The sequence below is a fragment of the Euprymna scolopes genome, chromosome 25 (assembly GCF_053919585.1).
Source record: "Euprymna scolopes isolate OS-2025 chromosome 25, ASM5391958v1, whole genome shotgun sequence".
Taxonomy (NCBI): domain Eukaryota; kingdom Metazoa; phylum Mollusca; class Cephalopoda; order Sepiida; family Sepiolidae; genus Euprymna; species Euprymna scolopes.
In genome coordinates, this window is record NC_136506.1 from 60,743,477 (window position 1) to 60,769,993 (window position 26,517).

Sequence of the window (26,517 nt, forward strand, 5' to 3'; positions counted from 1 at the left end):
TACAGATGGGTCTAAACAAAATAACGCAACAGCCAGTGCAGCAATACTCAATAAATCAATCAAAAAACAATCAAACCTCCCAAAAGAAACCTCAATCTTCAGTGCTGAAGTACATGCTCTAATCCTAGCTCTCAAACTCGCCTCCAATAAAAAAAAAAAATTTTATAATCCTTTCAGACTCCCAATCTACTCTAAAAGCGATTAAAAATAAAAGATGGACAACCCCCTAATCGCAAAATTACTCCAAAAATTAACTGAACTAAACAGTAAAAAAGAAATCATTTTCTGCTGGATACCAAGCCATTCCGGTATTAAAGGTAATGAATTAGCAGATTCAGCAGCAAAAAACGCCTTAAATCTCCCAATCGATGCAAATTTTAAAATTCCATACATAGATCTAAAAAGACGTTAGGGTCCCAACTATGGGTTAAATAGAATCGGACTTAAAAACAAATATACTCCATTAAAAAATCGTTCCTCAAAATCATTAGATTCGGCATTAAATAACCTGAAAAAGTTGATATGCTGTAAAGCAAAAACAACCAACCAACCAATCAACACCACAGAAACCAACTGTGGCTATGATATGTGGATGATACATTCTTACTCTGGCTCAGATAGAGTTCACACGGTCTAGTAAGTTTTGGACGTCCTCTTGGATGTCCAAAACTTACTAGACCGTGTGAACTCTATTCGTCCATCCGTCCAGTTCACTATGGAAAAGGAACACAAACTAGCATTCCTGGATGTATTAATAACCTGTACAGATCAGAATTTTGTATTAATAACCTGTACAGATCAGAATTTTGTATCTTCCATATATCAAAAACCAACCTTCACGGGACAATACTTGAATTTTAACTCACACCACCAATATAACATAAAAAAAGGAATCATCCGGGGCTTACAACACCATGCCAGAACAATATGTAGCAATAACAACACATAAAAGAAGGAGTTGGACAACCTAAGAATCACCCTCCACCGAAATGACTAACCTGAGAGCATTACATCAGCTCCAGAAAACCTAGAGCAAACACTAAAGGACCCGAAAACTTGCCAGTTTGCACCCCATGCATAAAAGGTCTGTCCAAAAGAATTTGTTAAAACATGCAGTCCATATGACATAAGAATAATATTCAAGAGTGATTCGACTCTCAAAAAACACCTAGTAGAGGTCAAATCCCTGACCACTAAATTTCTTATGACAAAAAACTGTATGTATGAAATTTTATGCATATGCGGAAAAATGTACAAAAGTGAGACGGGTCGTCCCCAAAGGTAAAGCTAGAAGAACGCTGTAAAGCCGTGGCACAGAGAGAGGTTGAAAAGTTGTGACTAGCTGATCATATATGGAAAGAAAAAGGAACACACTTTCCCTTTGTGGAACGAGGTCAAAATAATTGACAGGGATGCAAGGTGGAGAGCCACAAGGAGACAGCACTTATGCTAATAAAAGAAAAATTACTAAGCAAACCAAGCCTAGATTTTAGTAGCATTTGGGAGCCTCTAATTGTAGAAAAAACATTGTACACCCTTAAAATTTCGGCCAGGATAGGGGGATAATTCCCTGTCGATCTTTATTTTTTTCACAAATTCGTAACTATAACCATAAAATAGAGACTAAGTCACAGAATACAAAAATATTTACGGAGCCAGTAACTTTTCTCTTTTCTTTTCCAAACAACAACCAATATGCCTGAGGACGGTCGAAGGACAATCCGGCCGAAACGTTGCATAAATAACGTTCAAGATGAGAACAATAGTCTGATTGATAAAAGTAATATAGTTTACATCTTTATTTGTGAATTTCTCCAGATCTGCACAGAAATTTACGTTTGGGTGGTTATAGTACAAGATCTACAAAGAAACAAAGCATAACAAATAATACCAACCTTCAATCAGTCTATATGATTATTAATTCCTTTGCAATAATATCAGTCTTTCTCCACTTATCACAGTGTTGTTTTTAGCTGTCTTGTATGTCTCACAACCACTAGACAAACAGGTGAGGGTAAGTCTGTTTAGAGATTGTGTAATCGTTGTTCGCTATAAATTTCTCATCATGCATAACACCTGTGAAGGAAGCTAGTGTTCTTAAAAAGTTTGCAAACAATATCCTCATCATCGCGCCTTTTGATAAAGATGATGGCATAACAGCATTTTTAATACATATTAAATAGAATTGTACAACAAATATCTGAAAATAAAAATACTACTGGTATGAATTAAGATTTATTGCATTTGTTTACATACTAATACAATTGGAAAAGGTATGAACCCACACACACACTCACTTACTCACTCTCTCTCCTCCCCCCCTCTTAATTATCAGTACAAAAGGTAATAAGTAAATTAAATAGATGTGGTACAATGATTGCCGATACAGGCTGTCAAAAATATTGTATCAATTTCACTAATACCACTGGGAAAGTATGAACCCATCCATCATTTATGGGTGAAATAGTAAGGGTAGACTGGACACCTTTTCTGCTTTAAATGAAAGTATTTGGAAGAATTTACAAAATGAATAAAACAAATTTAGAAGGAAGAGAAAGTATTGTACACATTTGCTAAGGGTTTTTTTTTTTTTTCAAAAAAAAATTCATACAATGCTGATCATGTTGTTAACTCTGTAACCGAAATGTAAATGCTGAAAAATAATTCCCCCAAAATGTTATTTTTACAATTAAATTACTTGATATATAAATGTAAATCTTACTTTAAATCCAAATAAAATATAAATAAATTGAATAAAAAATATTTTTCTAGTAGTAACAGCCTTAAACAATTGTCTAATTTTTTTCAAATAATTATTAAGTTTTCTCGGTAATTTCTATTGCATTCAAAAGCAAACAACTAACTTTTCTAAGTAATGTTTATCATTCAAAAAAATGAAAATACATTTCAAATTATTCAACCTATGCAAATAATGTCAAATATTTAATTGTAAAATATATTGAAAAAAAAAGAAGATAATAGAATTTTAGTTTCAAGATATACAATTTTCATGATGTAATTTCAATTACAGAAATACACATAATTTTCATTATAAGAAAATGTTTGAAACTCCTGTCCTCATTTTGATTATATTTGGATTGTTTTACTTTCTGATCTTCTGCAGATGTCTTTTGTCAGTAATCTTCTAGAAATTTGAAACTGGAATTTTTATTTAATCTACTGGAGTCGGTCACTCATTTTGTATTCTATGGCTTTTAAATATCTCATATAAATTGAGTTTGTAGAAAGCGAGTCAGGTGCATCTCAATTTTTTTGTGATATTTGCAAGCATTGAGTACACACAAAGTAGTGGAATTACTGGCAGGTCGAAAGAAGCTAGCCATCTTAAAAGTGTTAGAAAATAGAGATGGGTGATTATTCACATGTGGAAAAGTATATTTGGATGACAAGGCTATTATGTTGTTGAGAATTTCTATTACCTTGGTGATACTGGTGGAGTAGGTGCTAGCGTGGTTGCAAGATATGGGAGTAGATGGAGTAAGTTCAGAAAACTTTTGTCATTACTAACCAGCAGAGTGTTTCTATTATTGAACCAGGGAAGAATCTATCAGGCATGTTTACGCAGTGTGATTATGTATGAAAAAGAAGTGAGTTGAGGATGTGTTGCATAGAGAGAGTTGATATGAGGTTGATTTGATGAATAGGTAATGTAATGCTTAAATAAGATTATATCTGGACAGTATAGAAAGATGTGTGTAGAACAATTGAATTTGTTCGTATATAGGTACATTGAAAAGAATGGATAAGAGTTCTTGGGTTAGATGTAGAACAGTCGAGGTAGCAAAATCATTTCACTGTTGAAAGTAAAGGAAAACATGGGAGGAAGTGATATGTGAAGGGGATAAATAAAGACCTGGTTAGAGATGTTGGTTTGGAAGTCATTTTCTAAAAAGCTGTAAACATTTAAAACAGAATTTAAGTCAAAGAAGAAGAAGAGATATTTAAAAAGACGTGCGATGCAAAATAACAGCTATCTATTTCAGATGTCTTCGTTTGAAATTCCCACAAGTTTACCAACTATGACAAGAAACATCTGAAGAAGTCTCGAGAATACATTGACTGAAAGGTTATGGACATAACAAACTAAGATGAGAAAAAATTATTTGGAAACATGTCAATAATGTAAATGCTGATGTCTACACAAAAATGCTGTTGTCTTGTTTACTTGTTTGTCATGCTGCACAAATGATAACTGATGGAAATAAAAGAGAGAGAAGGACGAGGTGCAATATCATAATATTACAAGAATTTGAAAAATATTTGTGTGTTTATTTGAAAGCAACTTCTGTTGCAATGTGAATGTTTGCTTGTAGTAGTCAGCAGTCATACTGGCTGCTGCTGATCTGAGATCCAATAGATTTGAGGCACCATAGAATTAGTAACAATCAAAAAAGACACATTTTGCCTTAATACTTTTTTTTTATTACTTCCAGTTCAATTATAAACAATATTGCACATTTGTAAGTTTGCCTTTGCAGATTTTTTTTTTTATGAAAAAACGCGTTTTATTTATAAAATGTTTTACTTTATAAATTTTGAAGAGCTATAAAATATTTTAATTACAAAACTGTTTATTTAAGCACAAATTTATGACTAAATAAGACAAATATTTAAAAAAGTATTTAAATAAAAAGGTGTTGTACAGTTGTACATGTGTCACATGTTGAAAAATAGTGTACTGCATGCCACAGAAATTCCTTCAGGTAAAAATCAAAATCACATTTACAAATTCTAAATTTCATGTTTTGAAAAATATCATCATCACTAAATTTGATGTTTTACAAAAACATTTTTTTAAATATTTAATTTTATTGAAAAAATTGTTTAAACATTGAATTTTATTAAAAAAAACTTTTAAATATTGAATTTTATTGAAAAAAACTTTTAAATATTGAATTTTATTGAAAAATATTCTTAAATATTGAATTTTATTGAAAAAATTTTTTAATATTGGATTTTATTGAAAAATATTCTTAAATATTGAATTTTATTGAAAAATATTCTTAAATATTGAATTTTATTGAAAAAAATTTTAAATATTGAATTTTATATGAAAAATTTTTAAATATTGAATTTTATTTAAGAAATTTTTTTAAATATTAAATTTTATTAAAAAAAATTTTTTAACAATGAAATTTTCTTTTTTAATAAAACTCTTCAATTTACCATAAGCGATAAAACCGATCAAAAGTAAAAAAAAAATTGGTGTTAAGACAAAATGCGTCATTTTAGTTGTTTTTAATTGTGAGGTGCTACAAATCTATTTGATCCCTATGATATGCATAATAAATATAATCTGTGATTGTGGATGTTTGCTTGGAAGCAGCAGTTTTCAGTCAAGTTTATGTATAGCTTAGCATCCACATCACCAAACTTGGTCAAAATATCAGTCATGATTTAACTTAGAACTGATTTAATTTGGAGATGTCTAAGTCAAGGTTCAGTCAAGGTGAAATACATACTTTTGGCACACTGTTCTGTTTATTGTAGAGTCTTGCTACTTAACCTATATTACAGCCAATGAAGTCTGGCATCTTTGGCTCTGACAGGTATTTTTTCAAGATTGATATTTTGTCAGAATTTCACATCCAATTTTTTTAATTTGATGTATGAACCTTATGATGCTCTTTGATGACATTAACCATCATGAAAAAGTTGATAACATTAACCATCATGAAAAAGTTGATAACATTAACCATCATGAAAAAGTTGATAACATTAACCATCATGAAAAAGTTGATAACATTAACCATCATGAAAAAGTTGATAACATTAACCATCATGAAAAAGTTGATAACATTAACCATCATGAAAAAGTTGATAGCATTAACCATCATGAAAAAGTTGATAACATTAACCATCATGAAAAGGTTGATGACATTAACCATCATGAAAAAGTTGATGACATTAACCATCATGAAAAAGTTGATAACATTAACCATCATGAAAAAGTTGATAACATTAACCATCATGAAAAGGTTGATGACATTAACCATCATGAAAAAGTTGATGACATTAACCATCATGAAAAAGTTGATAACATTAACCATCATGAAAAAGTTGATAACATTAACCATCATGAAAAAGTTGATAGCATTAACCATCATGAAAAAGTTGATAACATTAACCATCATGAAAAGGTTGATGACATTAACCATCATGAAAAAGTTGATGACATTAACCATCATGAAAAAGTTGATAACATTAACCATCATGAAAAAGTTGATAACATTAACCATCATGAAAAAGTTGATAACATTAACCATCATGAAAAAGTTGATAGCATTAACCATCATGAAAAAGTTGATAACATTAACCATCATGAAAAGGTTGATGACATTAACCATCATGAAAAAGTTGATGACATTAACCATCATGAAAAAGTTGATAACATTAACCATCATGAAAAAGTTGATAACATTAACCATCATGAAAAAGTTGATGACATTAACCATCATGAAAAAGTTGATAACATTAACCATCATGAAAAAGTTGATAACATTAACCATCATGAAAAAGTTGATAACATTAACCATCATGAAAAAGTTGATAGCATTAACCATCATGAAAAAGTTGATAACATTAACCATCATGAAAAAGTTGATAACATTAACCATCATGAAAAGGTTGATGACATTAACCATCATGAAAAAGTTGATGACATTAACCATCATGAAAAAGTTGATAACATTAACCATCATGAAAAAGTTGATAACATTAACCATCATGAAAAAGTTGATGACATTAACCATCATGAAAAAGTTGATAACATTAACCATCATGAAAAAGTTGATAACATTAACCATCATGAAAAAGTTGATAACATTAACCATCATGAAAAAGTTGATAACATTAACCATCATGAAAAGGTTGATGACATTAACCATCATGAAAAAGTTGATAACATTAACCATCATGAAAAAGTTGATAACATTAACCATCATGAAAAAGTTGATGACATTAACCATCATGAAAAAGTTGATAACATTAACCATCATGAAAAAGTTGATAACATTAACCATCATGAAAAAGTTGATAACATTAACCATCATGAAAAAGTTGATAACATTAACCATCATGAAAAGGTTGATGACATTAACCATCATGAAAAAGTTGATAACATTAACCATCATGAAAAAGTTGATAACATTAACCATCATGAAAAAGTTGATGACATTAACCATCATGAAAAAGTTGATAACATTAACCATCATGAAAAAGTTGATAACATTAACCATCATGAAAAAGTTGATAACATTAACCATCATGAAAAAGTTGATAGCATTAACCATCATGAAAAAGTTGATAACATTAACCATCATGAAAAAGTTGATAACATTAACCATCATGAAAAGGTTGATGACATTAACCATCATGAAAAAGTTGATGACATTAACCATCATGAAAAAGTTGATAACATTAACCATCATGAAAAAGTTGATAACATTAACCATCATGAAAAAGTTGATGACATTAACCATCATGAAAAAGTTGATAACATTAACCATCATGAAAAAGTTGATAACATTAACCATCATGAAAAAGTTGATAACATTAACCATCATGAAAAAGTTGATAACATTAACCATCATGAAAAAGTTGATAGCATTAACCATCATGAAAAAGTTGATAACATTAACCATCATGAAAAAGTTGATAACATTAACCATCATGAAAAGGTTGATGACATTAACCATCATGAAAAAGTTGATGACATTAACCATCATGAAAAAGTTGATAACATTAACCATCATGAAAAAGTTGATAACATTAACCATCATGAAAAAGTTGATAACATTAACCATCATGAAAAAGTTGATGACATTAACCATCATGAAAAAGTTGATAACATTAACCATCATGAAAAAGTTGATAACATTAACCATCATGAAAAGGTTGATAGCATTAACCATCATGAAAAAGTTGATAACATTAACCATCATGAAAAAGTTGATAACATTAACCATCATGAAAAAGTTGATAACATTAACCACTATGAAAAAGTTGATAACATTAACCACTATGAAAAAGTTGATAACATTAACCACTATGAAAAAGTTGATAACATTAACCATCATGAAAAAGTTGATAACATTAACCATCATGAAAAAGTTGATAACATTAACCATCATTAAAAAGTTGATAACATTAACCATCATTAAAAAGTTGATAACATTAACCATCATTAAAAAGTTGATAACATTAACCACTATGAAAAAGTTGATAACATTAACCATCATGAAAAAAAACTTAAACTGGGCACTTTTCTACAGGGGAGGGGAGTCGCTTTTTTCGTCAATATTTTTTAAAGTTATCCTCTCCTTTCAATTGTCTAGCCTTAATTAAAACCTACATCACTTCCGGTTTGGCGATGGTCATAACAGCATAGACGTCAGGTTTTTTTCCCCATTCTTTTCCTCCTTTGCGATATGGGTTCGAGCCTGCCTTCCTACTACCATTTTTTTTTTTTTTTTTTTTGCTCAACACACACATCCAAACACCTGGGCAATGCACCAGTTCTGCAATTACTACTTTAGTATTGAGCACTATTGCTATATATATATATATATATATATATATATATATATATATATATATATATATATATATATTAGTGTTGTGCCGATGAATCGGAATCGGGAATCGGTTAAATCAGTAATTTTCGGGGAATCGGAATCGGCATCGGAATCGGAAAAATTTGTGTATAATTTCCGATTCCAAAATCGATTCTTTGAATATTTTTCAAAAGTTAATTTTCAATTGCTTGTACCGATTATAAATATTTATTTCTTTTAAACTATTAGTAAAACTAAACTCTATAGATCTACGTACTCGTTATAGAATGAAGTTCTCATAACAAAATCACGTAATTTCATTAAATAGTTTTTGTTTTACGCTCCCTTGACTAATTATCGCAGTTTTTTTAGGAAGATTCCGAATATCCCAAATCGTTTTTACAGCATAAAATAAAAACTATTTGATGAAATTACGTGATTTTTTTATGAGCACTTCATTCCATAACGAGTACGTAGAATATATATTTTTTTTATTTTTCTTTTTTTTAACATAGTGTAAACTTCACAAGCACCCTTTTTTAATACGTGAAGACAGTTTAGAGCTTCATCCTAGATCTAAAAATAATTTGGTTTTTAGTGGGTTTACAAATATCGTCCAAAAGTAGAATTTCAATGAGAGGGGACTTTTAAATGTAAATATAATTTCTTTTTCAATCTGAAAAATTTCTAAATGTTTTCTCTTTATCTATTTTATCCAGACTTTGATAAATTCATTGTGAGATATTCATGTATATTTTTAACTTTTCCGAAACCCGAGAAAAATGCGATGGTGTCAGACAATGTGGCTCCAGGAAAATAAAATAAAACTCTATTCGTTTGAAATCTTTTCATATTAAACTCCTTGAGAAATTTGGCAAGTGGGTGTGAAAAAGTATTGTTGTCGAAACCAACGGCATCGAAGGTGTTAATTACCCCATAATACTTTCAACTCAACTTTTGAGTGAGATTGGCGGGCTTCAGCGAGGCCTTCGTGATATCACAGAGGCCTCGGCTTCAGACGGCATTGGCGCCGTCGTAGCAATCCTTAAGTATAAACATAAACAATACCAGCAGAATCAAAAAAAATCACACTGGAAGCATATTTCAAATTAAATCAAAGGCCAAGCCTTTTCACAATTTTGCCCATTCCTTGTCGGCCCCCCCCGATTTATCGGAGAGGGACTATAGTTTTCAGTGGCGTTCGTCCGTTCGTTCGTCCGTTCGTCCGGATGATTCCCGGATAACCGTCCATTACTTTTTTCTGAAATTTTGCCACAAGTTGTACTCCAATACGTAGATGTGCACAACATCGAGTTTTTTTTAAAGAAAACTCTCGTTGCTCCCCCAGGGGCTGAAAAGGGGTCAAAAATGCCCAAAATGGCAAAAATGACACTTTTGGCCCCATAACTTTTTTCCCGTCCATTAGATTTTACTGAAACTTGTCCAAAATGTGAAGGCAATTGTTGCAAATGTAAATTCAGTATCGCTGACCCTGGCAAAACTCTGGTTTGCGCCCCCCGGGAACTTTTAGGGCTAAAAACCACCCCTTTTTTAGGCTCTTTTTTTCATATTTGTCTAAACACTCATGATTATAATATATATATATATATATATATATATATATATATATATATATATATATAAAACGATTAGGAATTTAAAATAGACGGTCAGTTTCACAAATAAATATAACGTAACATGAGCTGTAGTGTGTTACCAATTTTAAATTATGTGCGCTTATTGGGGATAGGGTGTCTCCTTTTTAAGCGATTACACATGGTTTTACAACGTTGCAAACCGAACTTAATTTAGTGGGAAACACTTTAGTTAATATCCATAAAGAATTAGGATGGCCAGAAATGATGATCATTTTACGTTAAATTTATATTCGAAACTGATCTTACACTCTAAATTCTAAATGATCGCTTTTCTTTCCGCCAATTAAAAAAATGTTCTAACACGTAATCTATAAAAGTAATATTTCATTTTGGAATAGGGATTTAGCTGCGAGAGAAAGCACAGAAAGCTCACGCAATCTCACGTTAAAAATGGTTTTCATAATAGTAATATTATTATTTAGAAATTCGTTCGTAACAATGAGATGTGGCTTTGCTAAGTGGCGTTGTTAAATATATTGTTCTTACATCGTTTTCTTATTTTGCCTACCAATCTTCGAATATTTTCCACTATTCATGTAAGTAGCATGTTATACAGTAAATACGAACTGGTACAATATAGCTTTGTTTTAAAATCAAAATAAATGTTTTGTTGTGTTACAATTTTTAATCAATTACAAGGCAAACATTTGAGATAAAATATACGCGGACATTAACCAGGGGTTTATGTAATAATTTGAAAATTTACGAAAAAACAAACAAAAAAATCTCTAATTAAATATGTATAAATTTTACAAGAATCGGAATCGGAAATCGGATCGGAATCGGAAATTTTGAACGGAATCGGAATCGGGAAAAATTTTGGCATCGTCCCATCACTAATATATATATATATATATCTCAACTAATTATGTAATAATAAACCTAAAATTATCCTCTTTCTCTCTCTGTCCATATATATATATATATATATATATATATATATATATATATAATATTTTCTTATTTTAATTTAAAACTTTTAATGAATACTTTTAAGTGATCATTAAGAATTTCTAACCACTATGAAAAAGTTGATAACATTAAACATCATGAAAAAGTTGATAACATTAACCATCATGAAAAAGTTGATAACATTAACCACTATGAAAAAGTTGATAACATTAACCATCATGAAAAAGTTGATAACATTAACCACTATGAAAAAGTTGATAACATTAACCACTATGAAAAAGTTGATAACATTAACCACTATAAAAAAAGTTGATAACATTAACCATTATGAAAAAGTTGATAACATTAACCATCATGAAAAAGTTGATAACATTAACCACTATGAAAAAGTTGATAACATTAACCACTATGAAAAAGTTGATAACATTAACCACTATGAAAAAGTTAATAACATTAACCACTATGAAAAAGTTAATAACATTAACCATCATGAAAAAGTTAATAACATTAACCATCATGAAAAAGTTAATAACATTAACCACTATGAAAAAGTTGATAACATTAACCATTATGAAAAAGTTGATAACATTAACCATCATGAAAAAGTTGATAACATTAACCACTATGAAAAAGTTGATAACATTAACCACTATGAAAAAGTTAATAACATTAACCACTATGAAAAAGTTAATAACATTAACCATCATGAAAAAGTTAATAACATTAACCATCATGAAAAAGTTAATAACATTAACCATCATGAAAAAGTTAATAACATTAACCATCATGAAAAAGTTAATAACATTAACCATCATGAAAAAGTTAATAACATTAACCATCATGAAAAAGTTAATAACATTAACCACTATGAAAAAGTTGATAACATTAACCATCATGAAAAAGTTGATAACATTAACCACTATGAAAAAGTTGATAACATTAACCACTATGAAAAAGTTAATAACATTAACCACTATGAAAAAGTTAATAACATTAACCACTATGAAAAAGTTAATAACATTAACCATCATGAAAAAGTTAATAACATTAACCATCATGAAAAAGTTAATAACATTAACCATCATGAAAAAGTTAATAACATTAACCATCATGAAAAAGTTAATAACATTAACCATCATGAAAAAGTTGATAACATTAACCACTATGAAAAAGTTGATAACATTAACCACTATGAAAAAGTTAATAACATTAACCATCATGAAAAAGTTAATAACATTAACCATCATGAAAAAGTTAATAACATTAACCATCATGAAAAAGTTAATAACATTAACCATCATGAAAAAGTTGATAACATTAACCACTATGAAAAAGTTGATAACATTAACCACTATGAAAAAGTTAATAACATTAACCACTATGAAAAAGTTAATAACATTAACCATCATGAAAAAGTTAATAACATTAACCATCATGAAAAAGTTAATAACATTAACCATCATGAAAAAGTTAATAACATTAACCACTATGAAAAAGTTGATAACATTAACCACTATGAAAAAGTTGATAACATTAACCACTATGAAAAAGTTGATAACATTAACCATTATGAAAAAGTTGATAACATTAACCATCATGAAAAAGTTGATAACATTAACCACTATGAAAAAGTTGATAACATTAACCACTATGAAAAAGTTAATAACATTAACCACTATGAAAAAGTTAATAACATTAACCATCATGAAAAAGTTAATAACATTAACCATCATGAAAAAGTTGATAACATTAACCATCATGAAAAAGTTAATAACATTAACCATCATGAAAAAGTTGATAACATTAACCATCATGAAAAAGTTAATAACATTAACCATCATGAAAAAGTTAATAACATTAACCATCATGAAAAAGTTAATAACATTAACCATCATGAAAAAGTTAATAACATTAACCATCATGAAAAAGTTGATAACATTAACCATCATGAAAAAGTTCAGCTTGATCAAATGAATAGTTTCTATGTCATCAAAGTTTTCTTGGCATAACTTTGACAATACTTCATACAATGCGGAGAAGTGAGGTCCAGATAAAACTTTGGATCATCCTTGTATTGTCATGTGGAGGTATGCAGTTTTACAACTGCCTTATTTACTTGTTGAATATTCATAAAAAATTAAGCAATAAACAAATCGTTTTAGTCTGCATAATGTGTTCGACAGGAAATGTAAATCTTTTTCAAACAGTGACAAAACTTCAATGAAGATCTTCAAAAAGTCATTCATGTGACAATCGGCACAAACAGGATTATCAACCAAATGCTGACCAACCTTTAAATCCGAAAATTTCTTTGGCTAATTCGTTCAACTGTATCCAATGCATGTGTTGTGCAAATTAATTTTCCTTCATACTAATTGATCGTAAAGTTTTCATTTTGTAATCAAGTATGAAGAATAATTATAAAAATGAAATGGCTTTTATTTGTTTTGGTAAAATTTTAGTATTCAAAATAATTTTTTTTTTACTTTGTATTTAAATAAATTTAATATTTGTTTTCATTTAAATTAAGTGCTTAATGTCATCAGATTTTGATGACATTACATCTGAATATTGCCACCCCTGTCTCTTGGCTTTTAACTTTCTGCTGCTCTCCCTCTCACATAACAAGCAGAAAAGAAAATGCATTGTGAAATGACACTGATGTTCGTAAATTGGGTTCACATATTATATTATTAAAAAGTAACAGAAACAGATATTCTTGAAAAGCATTTGTTAAATCTGTGTTTAGCTATGAAAATGCATTTCATACTTGATAGACCAACTAAGGAACAAAGTCTTTTATATAGACATTTCTATTATTTTATATAGACATTTCTATTATTTTATATAGACATTTCTATTATAACATTCAATCTGCAGATGAAGATCGAGTGTGACCAACTAATTAATGGACAGAAGTTCTTTATATACACTTTCAATAGGACAAAGTCGAGCCAAGATTTATAGAAAACAGAAGAGGTTTATTCAATTTGATCTTCATTTTAAATCAGTGGGATAGGGCAGAGATAGATCAATAATTATTTTTTAATCATATTTTGTCAGCATATCTCAATTTTCATGTTCTTACATTGCGTGCTTCTAACAAATTGTTGTTTTTTTTCCTTTTCTCTTTTTTTTTTTAAATTTTCCTGCTCACAATATCAGAACACAACACTTGCATTTCAAACTTATACATGCAGAAAATCAAGCTGCTATCATTATTACGAAAATACACTAAAATTCACAAATTGTATTCATACTTTAGTAGGTGCTTGTTTTTATATACAACCCTGAATAATCCTTCTAGACTAAGGACTTGCTGCCTGAAATCAAAGCTCTTTATTTACACTTTCAAAAGGAATAAATTCACCAAAGACTGATAGTAGAGAGAAGAGGTTTATTCAATCTCCATTCCAAATCACTGACTAGTATGGAAGTGGGGGAGAAGACAGAGAGAAATTGATAATCACTGTTTAATCATATTTTGTCAGCACATCTCAATGTTTATGTTTATGCATTGTTTTCTCTATCCCACTCTCTCTTTTTGAACCATGTGACATATTCATTTCTAATAATTCTAACTTGACCTTCCAACTGACCTTTCATTTCCTATTATCCTCAGCCATAGATTTACTTGTCTAACATGCATACTCAAACACACAATGACTGATAAGTTGACTTGTTTTTTATAATTAGAGAAATATTTATTTTTTTGTTTCTTTCCATTTACAAATGTCTTTGGTTTTTGGGAGGGGTAGAGATTGCGAAGACTAATTTGGATTTAATCTAACACCATTCTGTGTTCTAATCACCTGCAATTTCATGAAACTTATTTAACGAACATACAAGCAACTTTGTTCTCATGCCAGGTATACCTAAAAGTTCCGAATTGAATGGATGAACATTGCTAGAGCATCCCCATCTCAAAGTGTAATTGTATTTAGATTTTTCATCAGTCAATTTAGGTTGTGCCATTTTCTGTGGATATTTAGATTCTAATAAAAGCATTAACAACTGTTTTTATTAGGTGAATTAGAAGTCATTGTAAATATGACTTCATAATGTATATAAAACAAGATACAATACTAAAAATACCATTTATTTGTGGTCCAACAAATAAAGCAGTTCAAAGTATTCTCACATTTAAGTATTTACAACAATTATAAAGGGTTATTTGAAAAAATTATTTATTTTATCAGCCAGTCTGTGGTTCAGCTGTGTGCTTGTGTGTGAGAGAGAGATGGAGAGAGAGAGAGAGAGAGAGAGAGAGAGAGAGAGAGAGAGAGAGAGAGAGAACAAAGTAGTTTCATTTTTCCTCTGTGTTTTGGCATGTGACTTCTTTGTTTCTCCCTGACTTGATCCTCTACTTTGCTGTAAAAATCCAGTCACTTGCAAGTACCATGGTCAGTGAACTGATTGGCTAACACCTATTAAATCACTATTATCAAAGGAAAATAGTTAATCACTTTTGCTATAAAATAGCTAAAGTTCAACTGCAGAGAAAAATCATGCAATTATAATTTTGCACATTCTGATCATTAAAGATTGGTTCAATTCCTTTCAGCACCAACATTTGAGGTTCATCTTTTAATATTCAGTAATATATGCTTATTCTTGCTTGCAGCTGACTACATTTTTTTTTTCTTTTTAAAGTAAAAACAAAACTTGATTTTTACATATTTTCTTTTTCAGGTAAAAGTTTTTGTCAATATCTTTTTTAAAAGAAAGTTTAATCAAAAAAAAATTTTTTTTTTTTTTTGGCTTTTTTTTCAATGTATTTCTTTTTAGGCTGTTCAAACCACTCTTGGGAATGATTACATCTGGTGCATGGATGATCTGTTTCCGATTTTCCAATATGTTGTCGTTCGGTCCAAGATCCAGCACCTTGGTGCAGAGATTCACCTGATTGATGACCTGATGGAACGACATCTAGAACATGGAGAGTTGGGTATCATGTTCACAACACTAAAGGTAAACAGCTGTTTTCTTTATCATATTTTGACAGCTATGGATCTCCTAAATAACCTATATTTTTTTCTTTTTTTGGTTCAGTATTATTAGCCAAAAAATCTTAGGAATCTATTAAGATTATAGGTTGTTAAGGTTTGCTGTAATTAAGCCAGTTTTGATTCTTGAAAATGTCTAAAAACTAAGGCTTAAGGAGTCTAAAGAAGAAATTGAAATTCCGAAAAATTTTTCTTGATTAACGTCTAATCAAATTTAATGTAAATCTGAAATTTCAAATGGGAGGTTATGCCCATATTATGCGTGATTAAAATATTCCAAAGAAACTGATATTTTGGTAATATTTGTTTAATTGATATCTAAGAATTATTGTTAAAAGTTCACAAAAATCAAGGAATTTGAATTTCCACACACTCTTTGCATAAAATTAAATGAAACTAAATATAGCCCACATTACTAACTTTTAGATCTAATAGCTGTTTTCCAAAATTCATAATGATCAATTAATTTTAAAGTTAATAATTTTAACGTCATAAAAAATAGATTCTAGATATTTGTACTTTTCACTAAAAATAACATAAAAAATAGATTCTAGATATTTGTATTTTTCACTAAAAATAACATAAAAAATAGATTCTAGATATTTGTATTTTTCACTAAAAATAACATAAAAAATAGATTCTAGATATTTGTATTTTTCACTAAAAATAACATAAAAATAGATTCTAGATATTTGTATTTTTCACTAAAAATAACATAAAAAATAGATTCTAGATATTTGTATTTTTCACTAAAAATAACATAAAAAATAGATTCTAGATATTTGTATTTTTCACTAAAAATAACATAAAAAATAGATTCTAGATATTTGTATTTTTCACTAAAAATAACATAAAAAATAGATTCTAGATATTTGTATTTTTCACTAAAAATAACATAAAAAATAGATTCTAGATATTTGTATTTTTCACTAAAAATAACATAAAAAATAGATTCTAGATATTTGTATTTTTCACTAAAAATAACATAAAAAATAGATTCTAGATATTTGTATTTTTCACTAAAAATAACATAAAAAATAGATTCTAGATATTTGTATTTTTCACTAAAAATAACATAAAAAATAGATTCTAGATATTTGTATTTTTCACTAAAGATAGCATAAAAAATAGATTCTAGATATTTGTATTTTTCACTAAAAATAACATAAAAAATAGATTCTAGATATTTGTATTTTTCACTAAAAATAACATAAAAAATAGATTCTAGATATTTGTATTTTTCACTAAAAATAACATAAAAAATAGATTCTAGATATTTGTATTTTTCACTAAAAATAACATAAAAAATAGATTCTAGATATTTGTATTTTTCACTAAAAATAACATAAAAAATAGATTCTAGATATTTGTATTTTTCACTAAAGATAGCATAAAAAATAGATTCTAGATATTTGTATTTTTCACTAAAAATAACATAAAAAATAGATTCTAGATATTTGTATTTTTCACTAAAAATAACATAAAAAATAGATTCTAGATATTTGTATTTTTCACTAAAAATAGCATAAAAAATAGATTCTAGATATTTGTATTTTTCACTAAAAATAGCATAAAAAATAGATTCTAGATATTTGTATTTTTCACTAAAAATAGCATAAAAAATAGATTCTAGATATTTGTATTTTTCACTAAAAATAACATAAAAAATAGATTCTAGATATTTGTATTTTTCACTAAAAATAACATAAAAAATAGATTCTAGATATTTGTATTTTTCACTAAAAATAACATAAAAAATAGATTCTAGATATTTGTATTTTTCACTAAAAATAGCATAAAAATAGATTCTAGATATTTGTATTTTTCACTAAAAATAACATAAAAAATAGATTCTAGATATTTGTATTTTTCACTAAAAATAACATAAAAAATAGATTCTAGATATTTGTATTTTTCACTAAAAATAGCATAAAAAATAGATTCTAGATATTTGTATTTTTCACTAAAAATAACATAAAAAATAGATTCTAGATATTTGTATTTTTCACTAAAAATAACATAAAAATAGATTCTAGATATTTGTATTTTTCACTAAAAATAACATAAAAATTAGATTCTAGATATTTGTATTTTTCACTAAAAATAACATAAAAAATAGATTCTAGATATTTGTATTTTTCACTAAAAATAACATAAAAAATAGATTCTAGATATTTGTATTTTTCACTAAAAATAGCATAAAAAATAGATTCTAGATATTTGTATTTTTCACTAAAAATAACATAAAAAATAGATTCTAGATATTTGTATTTTTCACTAAAAATAACATAAAAATAGATTCTAGATATTTGTATTTTTCACTAAAAATAACATAAAAATAGATTCTAGATATTTGTATTTTTCACTAAAAATAACATAAAAATAGATTCTAGATATTTGTATTTTTCACTAAAAATAGCATAAAAAATAGATTCTAGATATTTGTACTTTTCACTAAAAATAACATAAAAAATAGATTCTAGATATTTGTATTTTTCACTAAAAATAACATAAAAAATAGATTCTGGATATTTGTATTTTTCACTAAAAATAGCATTAAAAATAGATTCTAGATATTTGTATTTTTCACTAAAAATAGCATAAAAAATAGATTCTAGATATTTGTATTTTTCACTAAAAATAACTTAAAAAATAGATTCTTGATATTTGTATTTTACACTAAAAATAACATAAAAAATAGATTCTAGATATTTGTATTTTTCACTAAAAATAACATAAAAAATAGATTCTAGATATTTGTATTTTTCACTAAAAATAGCATAAAAAATAGATTCTAGATATTTGTACTGTTCACTAAATATAACTTAAAAAATAGATTCTAGATATTTGTATTTTTCACTAAAAATAACTTAAAAAATAGATTCTAGATATTTGTACTTTTCACTAAAAATAGCATAAAAAATAGATTCTAGATATTTGTATTTTTCACTAAAAATAGCATAAAAAATAGATTCTAGATATTTGTATTTTGCACTAAAAATAACATAAAAAATAGATTCTAGATATTTGTATTTTTCACTAAAAATAACATAAAAAATAGATTCTAGATATTTGTATTTTTCACTAAAAATAACATAAAAAATAGATTCTAGATATTTGTATTTTTCACTAAAAATAACATAAAAAATAGATTCTAGATATTTGTATTTTTCACTAAAAATAACATAAAAAATAGATTCTAGATATTTGTATTTTTCACTAAAAATAACATAAAAAATAGATTCTAGATATTTGTATTTTTCACTAAAAATAACATAAAAAATAGATTCTAGATATTTGTAGTTTTCACTAAAAATAACATAAAAATAGATTCTAGATATTTGTATTCACTAAAAATAACTTAAAAAATAGATTCTAGATATTTGTATTTTTCACTAAAAATAACATAAAAATAGATTCTAGATATTTGTATTTTTCACTAAAAATAACATAAAAAATAGATTCTAGATATTTGTATTTTTCACTAAAAATAACATAAAAATAGATTCTAGATATTTGTATTTTTCACTAAAAATAGCATAAAAAATAGATTCTAGATATTTGTATTTTTCACTAAAAATAACATAAAAAATAGATTCTAGATATTTGTATTTTTCACTAAAAATAGCATAAAAAATAGATTCTAGATATTTGTATTTTTCACTAAAAATAGCATAAAAAATAGATTCTAGATATTTGTATTTTTCTCTAAAAATAACATAAAAATAGATTCTAGATATTTGTATTTTTCACTAAAAATAACATAAAAATAGATTCTAGATATTTGTATTTTTCACTAAAAATAACTTAAAAAATAGATTCTAGATATTTGTATTTTTCACTAAAAATAACATAAAAATAGATTCTAGATATTTGTATTTTTCACTAAAAATAGCATAAAAAATAGATTCTAGATATTTGTATTTTTCACTAAAAATAACATAAAAAATAGATTCTAGATATTTGTATTTTTCACTAAAAATAACATAAAAATAGATTCTAGATATTTGTATTTTTCACTAAAAATAGCATAAAAAATAGATTCTAGATATTTGTATTTTTCACTAAAAATAACATAAAAATAGATTCTAGATATTTGTATTTTTCACTAAAAATAACATAAAAAATAGATTCTAGATATTTGTATTTTTCACTAAAAATAACATAAAAATAGATTCTAGATATTTGTATTTTTCACTAAAAATAGCATAAAAAATAGATTCTAGATATTTGTATTTTTCACTAAAAATAGCATAAAAAATAGATTCTAGATATTTGTATTTTTCACTAAAAATAACATAAAAAATAGATTCTAGATATTTGTATTTTTCACTAAAAATAGCATAAAAAATAGATTCTAGATATTTGTATTTTTCACTAAAAATAGCATAAAAAATAGATTCTAGATATTTGTATTTTTCACTAAAAATAACATAAAAAATAGATTCTAGATATGTGTATTTTTCACTAAAAATAACATAAAAAATAGATTCTAGATATTTGTATTTTTCACTAAAAATAACATAAAAAATAGATTCTAGATATTTGTATTTTTCACTAAAAATAACATAAAAAATAGATTCTAGATATTTGTATTTTTCACTAAAAATAACATAAAAATAGATTCTAGATATTTGTATTTTTCACTAAAAATAGCATAAAAAATAGATTCTAGATATTTGTATTTTTCACTAAAAATAACTTAAAAAATAGATTCTAGATATTTGTACTTTTCACTAAAAATAGCATAAAAAATAGATTCTAGATATTTGTATTTTTCACTAAAAATAGCATAAAAAATAGATTCTAGATATTTGTATTTTGCACTAAAAATAACATAAAAAATAGATTCTAGATATTTGTATTTTTCACTAAAAATAACATAAAAAATAGATTCTAGATATTTGTATTTTTCACTAAAAATAACATAAAAAATAGATTCTAGATATTTGTATTTTTCACTAAAAATAACATAAAAAATAGATTCTAGATATTTGTATTTTTCACTAAAAATAACATAAAAAATAGATTCTAGATATTTGTATTTTTCACTAAAAATAACATAAAAAATAGATTCTAGATATTTGTATTTTTCACTAAAAATAGCATAAAAAATAGATTCTAGATATTTGTAGTTTTCACTAAAAATAACATAAAAATAGATTCTAGATATTTGTATTCACTAAAAATAACTTAAAAAATAGATTCTAGATATTTGTATTTTTCACTAAAAATAACATAAAAATAGATTCTAGATATTTGTATTTTTCACTAAAAATAACATAAAAAATAGATTCTAGATATTTGTATTTTTCACTAAAAATAACATAAAAATAGATTCTAGATATTTGTATTTTTCACTAAAAATAGCATAAAAAATAGATTCTAGATATTTGTATTTTTCACTAAAAATAACATAAAAAATAGATTCTAGATATTTGTATTTTTCACTAAAAATAGCATAAAAAATAGATTCTAGATATTTGTATTTTTCACTAAAAATAGCATAAAAAATAGATTCTAGATATTTGTATTTTTCTCTAAAAATAACATAAAAATAGATTCTAGATATTTGTATTTTTCACTAAAAATAACATAAAAATAGATTCTAGATATTTGTATTTTTCACTAAAAATAACTTAAAAAATAGATTCTAGATATTTGTATTTTTCACTAAAAATAACATAAAAATAGATTCTAGATATTTGTATTTTTCACTAAAAATAGCATAAAAAATAGATTCTAGATATTTGTATTTTTCACTAAAAATAACATAAAAAATAGATTCTAGATATTTGTATTTTTCACTAAAAATAACATAAAAATAGATTCTAGATATTTGTATTTTTCACTAAAAATAGCATAAAAAATAGATTCTAGATATTTGTATTTTTCACTAAAAATAACATAAAAATAGATTCTAGATATTTGTATTTTTCACTAAAAATAACATAAAAAATAGATTCTAGATATTTGTATTTTTCACTAAAAATAACATAAAAATAGATTCTAGATATTTGTATTTTTCACTAAAAATAGCATAAAAAATAGATTCTAGATATTTGTATTTTTCACTAAAAATAGCATAAAAAATAGATTCTAGATATTTGTATTTTTCACTAAAAATAACATAAAAAATAGATTCTAGATATTTGTATTTTTCACTAAAAATAGCATAAAAAATAGATTCTAGATATTTGTATTTTTCACTAAAAATAGCATAAAAAATAGATTCTAGATATTTGTATTTTTCACTAAAAATAACATAAAAAATAGATTCTAGATATGTGTATTTTTCACTAAAAATAACATAAAAAATAGATTCTAGATATTTGTATTTTTCACTAAAAATAACATAAAAAATAGATTCTAGATATTTGTATTTTTCACTAAAAATAACATAAAAAATAGATTCTAGATATTTGTATTTTTCACTAAAAATAACATAAAAAATAGATTCTAGATATTTGTATTTTTCACTAAAAATAACTTAAAAAATAGATTCTAGATATTTGTATTTTTCACTAAAAATAACATAAAAAATAGATTCTAGATATTTGTATTTTTCACTAAAAATAACATAAAAATAGATTCTAGATATTTGTATTTTTCACTAAAAATAGCATAAAAAATAGATTCTAGATATTTGTATTTTTCACTAAAAATAACATAAAAAATAGATTCTAGATATTTGTATTTTTCACTAAAAATAACATAAAAATAGATTCTAGATATTTGTATTTTTCACTAAAAATAGCATAAAAAAATAGATTCTAGATATTTGTATTTTTCACTAAAAATAGCATAAAAAAATAGATTCTAGATATTTGTTTTTTTCACTAAAAATAACATAAAAAATAGATTCTAGATATTTGTATTTTTCACTAAAAATAACATAAAAAATAGATTCTAGATATTTGTATTTTTCACTAAAAATAGCATAAAAAATAGATTCAAGATATTTGTATTTTTCACTAAAAATAACATAAAAAATAGATTCTAGATATTTGTATTTTTCACTAAAAATAACATAAAAAATAGATTCTAGATATTTGTATTTTTCACTAAAAATAACATAAAAAATAGATTCTAGATATTTGTATTTTTCACTAAAAATAATATAAATATAGAGTCTAGATATTTGTATTTTTCACTAAAAATAGCATAAAAAATAGATTCTAGATATTTGTATTTTTCACTAAATATAACATAAAAAATAGATTCTAGATATTTGTATTTTTCACTAAAAATAGCATAAAAAATAGATTCTAGATATTTGTATTTTTCACTAAAAATAACATAAAAAATAGATTCTAGATATTTGTATTTTTCACTAAAAATAACATAAAAAATAGATTCTAGATATTTGTATTTTTCACTAAAAATAGCATAAAAAATAGATTCTAGATATTTGTATTTTTCACTAAAAATAGCATAAAAAATAGATTCTAGATATTTGTATTTTTCACTAAAAATAGCATAAAATATAGATTCTAGATATTTGTATTTTTCACTAAAAATAACATAAAAAATAGATTCTAGATATTTGTATTTTTCACTAAAAATAGCATAAAAAATAGATTCTAGATATTTGTATTTTTCATTAAAAATAACATAAAAAATAGATTCTAGATATTTGTATTTTTCACTAAAAATAGCATAAAAAATAGATTCTAGATATTTGTATTTTTCACTAAAAATAGCATAAAAAATAGATTCTAGATATTTGTATTTTTCACTAAAAATAGCATAAAAAATAGATTCTAGATATTTGTATTTTTCACTAAAAATAGCATAAAAAATAGATTCTAGATATTTGTATTTTTCACTACAAATAACATAAAAAATAGATTCTAGATATTTGTATTTTTCACTAAAAATAGCATAAAAAATAGATTCTAGATATTTGTATTTTTCACTAAAAATAACATAAAAAATAGATTCTAGATATTTGTATTTTTCACTAAATATAGCATAAAAAATAGATTCTAGATATTTGTATTTTTCACTAAAAATAGCATAAAAAATAGATTCTAGATATTTGTATTTTACACTAAAAATAACATAAAAAATAGATTCTAGATATTTGTATTTTACACTAAAAATAGCATAAAAAATAGATTCTAGATATTTGTATTTTTCACTAAAAATAGCATAAAAAATAGATTCTAGATATTTGTATTTTTCACTAAAAATAGCATAAAAAATAGATTCTAGATATTTGTATTTTTCACTAAAAATAGCATAAAAAATAGATTCTAGATATTTGTATTTTTCACTAAAAATAGCATAAAATATAGATTCTAGATATTCGTATTTTTCACTAAAAATAGCATAAAAAATAGATTCTAGATATTTGTATTTTTCACTAAAAATAACATAAAAAATAGATTCTAGATATTTGTATTTTTCACTAAAAATAACATAAAAAATAGATTCTAGATATTTGTACTTTTCACTAAAAATAGCATAAAAAATAGATTCTAGATATTTGTATTTTTCACTAAAAATAACATAAAAAATAGATTCTAGATATTTGTATTTTTCACTAAAAATAGCATAAAAAATAGATTCTAGATATTTGTATTTTTCACTAAAAATAACATAAAAAATAGATTCTAGATATTTGTATTTTTCACTAAAAATAACATGAAAAATAGATTCTAGATATTTGTATTTTTCACTAAAAATAACATAAAAAATAGATTCTAGATATTTGTATTTTTCACTAAAAATAACATAAAAAATAGATTCTAGATATTTGTATTTTTCACTAAAAATAGCATAAAAAATAGATTCTAGATATTTGTATTTTTCACTAAAAATAACATAAAAAATAGATTCTAGATATTTGTATTTTTCACTAAAAATAACATACAAAATAGATTCTATATATTTGTATTTTTCACGAAAAATAACAAAAAATAGATTCTAGATATTTGTATTTTTCACTAAAAATAACATAAAAAATAGATTCTAGATATTTGTATTTTTCACTAAAAATAACAAAAAATAGATTCTAGATATTTGTATTTTTCACTAAAAATAGCATAAAAAATAGATTCTAGATATTTGTATTTTTCACTAAAAATAACATAAAAAATAGATTCTAGATATTTGTATTTTTCACTAAAAATAGCATAAAAAATAGATTCTAGATATTTGTATTTTTTTATTAAAAATAGCATAAAAAATAGATTCTAGATATTTGTATTTTTCACTAAAAATAACAAAAAATAGATTCTAGATATTTGTATTTTTCACTAAAAATAGCATAAAAAATAGATTCTAGATATTTGTATTTTTCACTAAAAATAACATAAAAAATAGATTCTAGATATTTGTATTTTTCACTAAAAATAGCATAAAAAATAGATTCTAGATATTTGTATTTTTCACTAAAAATAGCATAAAAAATAGATTCTAGATATTTGTATTTGTCACTAAAAATAGCATAAAAAATAGATTCTAGATATTTGTATTTTTCACTAAAAATAACATAAAAAATAGATTCTAGATATTTGTATTTTTCACTAAAAATAGCATAAAAAATAGATTCTAGATATTTGTATTTTTCACTAAAAATAGCATAAAAAATAGATTCTAGATATTTGTATTTTTCACTAAAAATAACATAAAAATAGATTCTAGATATTTGTATTTTTCACTAAAAATAGCATAAAAAATAGATTCTAGATATTTGTATTTTTCACTAAAAATAACATAAAAAATAGATTCTAGATATTTGTTTTTTTCACTAAAAATAACATAAAAAATAGATTCTAGATATTTGTATTTTTCACTAAAAATAACATAAAAAATAGATTCTAGATATTTGTATTTTTCACTAAAAATAGCATAAAAAATAGATTCTAGATATTTGTATTTTTCACTAAAAATAGCATAAAAAATAGATTCTAGATATTTGTATTTTTCACTAAATATAGCATAAAAAATAGATTCTAGATATTTGTATTTTTCACTAAAAATAGCATAAAAATAGATTCTAGATATTTGTATTTTTCACTAAAAATAGCATAAAAAATAGATTCTAGATATTTGTATTTTTCACTAAAAATAGCATAAAAAATAGATTCTAGATATTTGTATTTTTCACTAAAAATAGCATAAAAAATAGATTCTAGATATTTGTATTTTGCACTAAAAATAACATAAAAAATAGATTCTAGATATTTGTATTTTTCACTAAAAATAACATAAAAAATAGATTCTAGATATTTGTATTTTTCACTAAAAATAACATAAAAAATAGATTCTAGATATTTGTATTTTTCACTAAAAATAACTTAAAAAATAGATTCTAGATATTTGTATTCACTAAAAATAACTTAAAAAATAGATTCT

General features: G+C 24.7%; 1 protein-coding gene across 4 annotated transcripts in view; it reads left to right on the top strand.

Annotated features, from left to right (window-relative positions):
* The window catches only part of LOC145247378 (alsin-like), a 287,548-nt gene that overhangs the window by 197,095 nt on the left and 63,936 nt on the right, over positions 1-26,517 (top strand). For all 4 annotated transcript variants that reach the window (XM_080109061.1, XM_080109063.1, XM_080109060.1 and 1 more), the window contains one exon: positions 15,935-16,117. In XM_080109061.1, the coding sequence (XP_079965187.1) occupies positions 15,935-16,117 (183 nt within the window). The remainder of the gene's footprint in view (positions 1-15,934; positions 16,118-26,517) is intronic.